This window comes from Rhinoderma darwinii, chromosome 4, assembly GCF_050947455.1.
Source record: "Rhinoderma darwinii isolate aRhiDar2 chromosome 4, aRhiDar2.hap1, whole genome shotgun sequence".
Classification (NCBI taxonomy): domain Eukaryota; kingdom Metazoa; phylum Chordata; class Amphibia; order Anura; family Rhinodermatidae; genus Rhinoderma; species Rhinoderma darwinii.
This window is the reverse complement of record NC_134690.1, coordinates 164,801,262-164,807,261: the sequence shown is the minus strand read 5'-3', so window position 1 is coordinate 164,807,261 and position 6,000 is coordinate 164,801,262. Positions and strand designations below refer to the sequence as shown.

The 6,000-nt window shown below is 42.3% G+C and overlaps 1 protein-coding gene across 5 annotated transcripts in view; it reads right to left on the bottom strand.

Moving 5' to 3' along the window:
• Positions 1 to 808: 808 nt before the first annotated feature.
• TNK2 (tyrosine kinase non receptor 2) overlaps positions 809 to 6,000 on the bottom strand; it is a 297,927-nt gene continuing 292,735 nt past the window's right edge. For all 5 annotated transcript variants that reach the window (XM_075861814.1, XM_075861815.1, XM_075861811.1 and 2 more), the window contains 2 exons: positions 2,731 to 2,858; positions 809 to 1,170 (listed from right to left, as the gene is read on the bottom strand). In XM_075861814.1, coding sequence (XP_075717929.1) covers positions 1,164 to 1,170; positions 2,731 to 2,858 — 135 coding nt within the window. In that variant the 3' untranslated portion in view covers positions 809 to 1,163. The remainder of the gene's footprint in view (positions 1,171 to 2,730; positions 2,859 to 6,000) is intronic.

Here is a 6,000-nt window from a genome sequence, read left to right as displayed (position 1 = left end):
ATTACGGCCGTAATTAGCGCTGCTATTCATTGGAGTCAATGAATAGCGGCTCCAATTACGGCCAAAGAAGTGACAGGTCACTTCTTTGACGCGGGCGTCTAGTTACGCGCCGTCATTTGACAGCGGCGCGTAAATATACGCCTCGTGTGAACAGACAAACGTCTGCCCATTGCTTTCAATGGGCAGATGTTTGTCAGCGCTATTGAGGCGCTATTTTCGGGCGTAATTCGGGGCAAAAACGCCCGATTTACGTCCGTAAATAGGCCGTGTGAACATACCCTAAGTGTGTACTCGTGCTGGTGCCACTAGGTGGGTACTACTACTGCTGGTATTATTGATACTACTGCTGGTGCCACTAGGTGTGTACTACTGCCAGTATTATTAGTACTACTGCTGGTATCACTATGTGTGGACTACTGCTGGTGCCTCTATATGTGTCTACCACTGCTGATATGATTGGTACTAATGTGGTGCCTCCATATGTGTCTACCACTGCTGGTATTATTGGTACTACTATTATTGACCGGACAGGATAACCTTTGGCTGAAATAAGAAAGCATTTTGCAGTCCTGGCATGCTGGGATTTGTAGTTTCACAACAGCTGGAGTGCAACAGGGAAAGGGAAACTAAAGGCTGCTGGAAGATGAGGACGATGCCACATTCTCCTAATAACAAATATTGTAAAAGATCATATATTGAAATGTACTGCTGATTTATGTAGGTACATATTAAAAATTGTTATATTCATTGATTTCCAATCATGAAAACATCCTATTCCAATAAAAGAGCAGACGGGTAACCCACAAAATTCTGTTTTTTTCAAATAAATTTTATATCTTACATTTATATATATTTTCATATATATATATTTATATATTAAAATTACACATCTTTTTTTTTATAAAAACAACTATTATTTTTTTCAAATAAACAACAAGGGGAAAACACATTAAAAGAAAAATGCAACATTATCACATGTCCATGTAGCAGAACACTGGGTTGGTTTAACAACTGACTCTTCAGGGAGGAAGAACCCCCTGTACGGGCAGGTTCTGAGATAAGGGGCACACCGTAATGTCCCCTTCAGTCAATGAATGCCTTGAGCAAACTAGTCCAGGTAGATTAAAGTTGTGCATTTGAGTCACCGTCAGAAAGATGTTGCATCATCGCCTGCAAAATAAAATAACAGAGGAAAGAAAACATCAGATCTGACCTAGAAAAAATTTCAAACTTTAAAATTAAGCCCAATACACTTTGCAAACTTCATATAGTAAAATAAGTTAGATCCGGTGACGCGGACTATAACAATGACCATATTCTATATAGTAATGACCAATATTCGGTTTAATTTTCATCATGCACAGAGCATGTAGAGGGTGGTGTTCAACCAATGATCGCTGACCGACAAGCGGAAACTGGGGACTGCTAGCCAAAGAATATTGGCACAGTTTTGCAATAACACAATATGAAATCATTTTAGTAAACAGATAAATGGCTTTACTTCCCCCAAAGTGGAAAATCATTTAACAGTCTTGCAATTAAAATGTCTAGCTCAATACTCTGACTTGTCTCACAGAAGGACGCAGTTACATGTGAGCTGTACCTGATTTTAGGGCTCGGCAATTAATCGAAGAAAAAAAAAAAATTCAGCGCAGGTAACCAATTTCAACTTGCGCATTTCGCAGTGAGCCGCTCGACACAGACAGGCACGGGGCAGTGACGTTATTGCGCCTCTCTGTGCCACGCCACACAGAGCGGAGGAGCAGAGAGATCTCCTCCAGTCACGTGGGAAAGGGGTTAGGTGAGTATGTATTTTATTATTTTTATTTAGCACTATTGGGGCTGTGAGGGGGCAGCTATGGGGGCATTTTACTGTGTGTGGCAGCTGTGGGTGGCTTTATACTCTGTGGAGGGCAGCTATGGGTGCATTATACTCTCTGGGGGCAGCTATGGGGTGCACTATACTGTGTGCAGGGCAGCTGAATAGGCATTATACTACGTTGGGGTAGTTATGGGTGCATTATGCTGCGTGGAGGCAGCTATGGGGACGTTATACCGTGTGTGGGACACTATGGGGGCATTATACTGTGTGGGGGCAGCTAATGGGGCATTACACTGTGTGGGGACAGCTGTGGGGGCATTATACTTTGGGGGTGGCAGCTGTGGGGCATTATACTGTATGATACTGCGTGGGGGCAGCTATGGGGGCATTATACCGTGTGGAACACTATGGGGGCATTATACTATGTGGGGACAGCTGTGGGGTATTATACTGTATGGGGGCACTATACTGCGTGGGGCAGTGTCAGGGGGTATATTATATATAGTGGTATATAGCAGGCACAGATATATGTATTAATTCAATGGCATAGCATGAAATAGGGGGCGTGACATGTGGAAAGGGGTGTGGCCTAAGTAATCGTTCATTAATCGTATCGAGGTTGCATGTTCACTTAATCGTGGTTTTGATTTAAGTCATAATCACCCAGCCCTTTGCTGACATGTAACTTCTACTTGGCTAAGGACAGCGCATGGGGATTTGCGGCACTGTAGCATTTGAAAAATGTTGCCAGAACAACCCTCAGAAGTGTGAACTATAAAAAGCTTCTTTTTGAGAGATGCAGCTATGAATAGCGTCAAAGGCTGCATTTCAGTCCATAATGTGGCAGATTGCTGACCACTGGAAGAGCAAATAGAATCAAGTTGCTGGGGGTAGTATAATCCACTTACTTTTGTTGAGAACTGTTGTAGGACTCCAGCAGGTGAGAGCTAGCAGTTTCCAGATTCCAGTCAAATGTCTCCAAGACTTTATGACACTCCACTCGGGTCTTCAGTCCGAGACAGAAAAGCTGCTCAACCTACAACACAATGAAAGATTACAAAAGATCTGTCTAATTCCACCAAAGCTAAAATGCCATTTTGAATTCTGTTAATAAAGATAATATAAATAATACATCCAGAGAAAGAGATTATCTCTTGCGGTTAAGAGCACGTTTACAGTATGAGGCCTGATTCACACGAATGTGTTAAACGTCCGTGGGACGGCCGTTGAAACAATGGCCGTCCCACGGACCTGTGTAATTCAATGTGGCCGTTCACACAGCTGTTGTTTCAACGGACCGTGTGAAGGGTCCGTGGGAAAATAGGACATGTCCTATCTTTTCACGCATCACTCCATAGACTCTCAACTATGGTGGATGCGTGACAGCGCGTCCCGCAGCGCTGAGCACGGATGCACCTTGGACGTGAAAAATGGCAGTTTTTCACGTCCGAGATGCGCATTACTCGTGTGAATCAGGCCTAAAAGGCAATTCGGCTCAGTGGTTAGACCTGTTGCCTTGTAGTACTGACGGCCTGGGCTTGAAGTTATCAAAAAACAACATCTGCACGAAGTTTGTATGTTCACCCTGTGGTTTGTGTCAGTTTCCTCAACCTACTTCAATTTCCCTCCACACAACAAGAACATACTGATAGGTCAATTGGCATCATCTACATCTGGCACTGGTATACCGGAGACAGGGAAATTACATTGCGAGCTCAGTTTGGGGGAGAGATCTGTATAGAGCATCATTTGAATAACTTACTTTATTGAGTTATCAGTGCTTAAAGAGGCTCTGTCACCAGATTTTGCAAGCCCTATCTGCTATTGCAGCAGATCGGCGCTGCAATGTAGATTACAGTAACGTTTTTATTATTATTATTAAGTTATGACCATTTTTGTAGTTATGCAAATGAGGCTTGCAAAAGTACAACTGGGCGTGTTTAAAAGTAAAAGTCCAAGTGGGCGTGTATTATGTGCGTACATCGGGGCGTGTTTAATACTTTTACTAGCTGGGCGTTCTGACGAGAAGTATCATCCACTTCTCTTCAGAACGCCCAGCTTCTGCCAGATCACGCTGTGACGTCACTCACAGGTCCTGCATCGTGTCAGACGAGCGAGGACACATCAGCACCAGAGGCTTCAGTTGATTCTGCAGCAGCATCGGCGTTAGCAGGTAAGTCGATGTAGCTACTTACCTGCAAACGCCGATGCTGCTGCAGAATCAACTGTAGCCTCTGGTGCCGATGTGTCCTCGCTCGTCTGACACGATGCAGGACCTGTGAGTGACGTCACAGCGTGATCTGGCAGAAGCTGGGCGTTCTGAAGAGAAGTGGATGATACTTCTCGTCAGAACGCCCAGCTAGTAAAAGTAGTAAAAACGCCCCGATGTATGCACATAATACACGCCCACTTGGACTTTTACTTTTAAACACGCCCAGTTGTACTTTTGCAAGCCTCATTTGCATAACTACAAAAATGGTCATAACTTGGCCAAAAATGCTCGTTTTTTAAAAATGAAAACGTTACTGTAATCTACATTGCAGCGCCGATCTGCTGCAATAGCAGATAGGGGTTGCAAAATCTGGTGACAGAGCCTCTTTAAAGGTACAGGCCCAAGGACTGCAGCACCCATGTGATGGTACATCATTACAACACTCATCAAATTGCACGTATGTACACACATCACTGTCATGATGTGGACAATGATGAGATGGGTAATTTGGATCCACAGAAAGTGGAAATTATTAATGTCCCAGCAGTAATAAACTGGCATAAGAGGGCACTAAAATTTACCGTATTTTTTGGACGTAGTTTATATCTTAGAATCGGTGCTGTAATCTTCTGCTGCGGCTTATCTCCTGAAGGCAAACAGATGCCAGGAGCAGGAGACTGAGCTCCGAGCGCCTTGCAGCGCAGTGTAATGGCCGCAGCATTTCCTGTGCGGTGTAAAAGATCTGTGTTATCTGCTCACTGAACAGTCACATCTTACACACAGACTTCTGTCAAATCTGACTGTTCAGTGAGCAAATAACACAGACATTTGTACACGCAGCACAGTAAATCCGTGCAGGTACTAATCTGCAAGGACCTTCTAGACATTCAACACTATTAACCCCTGCCTCTCCACATCTCTGATGTCTGGTGTGTTCAGGGCAGGGTGAGAGCACTATAGCTGCCAATATCTTGTATTTCTGTGTCTGACATTGTTATGGGGCAACGTGGTACCCTATTGTCTCAATATTACCCAGGGAATGTACAGTTAAAGGCAAAACCTTTTTTTTCTCCTCTTGTTTTCTACAATTTATGGTCCAGTGCGCGTCCTATTGTCCATAAAATACGGTATCTAAAATAACAGTATTAGCCATAATAGATAATTTAATAAAGTAGAATACGAAGGGCCCTTCCAAGGAATGTTGTATTGCATATATTGTAAGGCTCATATCATACCAACATATCATACATTTTCTATCTATGGCTATTACTATTATTTTATGTAAATTACACAGTGTATACAACAAACTTGTATTGCATCAATTTTCCATTTTGAATTGCTGTTTGTAAGCATTCTGGTTCTAGAGAATTACTAAGAGCATAAGTAATAGGATTTTATTTGTTCACATGTTTTTTAACAGATCATTTTTAAAGGTAATGTATCATCAGAAAATGACATACTTTAAACTTGTTATTTATTCGGAACATAATTATTTTTAACTTTTGGTGTGATATGTGTATCTACACAAAAGAATAATCTAGAAATATTCCAGTTTTCACACTGGCTGCTAGAGAAGACACAATAGGTTCGTGTTTTCTGTAGTTCACTTGTCAGGTTTACTGTATAGATTGAGATAAGATGAGCAGAGTCATGTCATTATCATTAGAGGGTGGGCGATTTAAGATCTATTGTACTGCTGGAGGCCTAGATAAGGCAGGATACCAACACCATATACACATGCATCGTCCCTGTTACCTCTGGTCTCAGGGAAGGGGCTGTATTGCATCTAGGGTTGTCACGATACCCGAATTTAGACTTCGACACTGATACTTTGTGTAGTATTGCGATCGATACCAAAACTATACTTTGTGAACATTAAAAATAATAATAAGTCCTTCCATTTTCTGATGTAACGCATATGGTGTTATCAATTTTAACCTCCATGTGCCTTACATTAATAGTAATT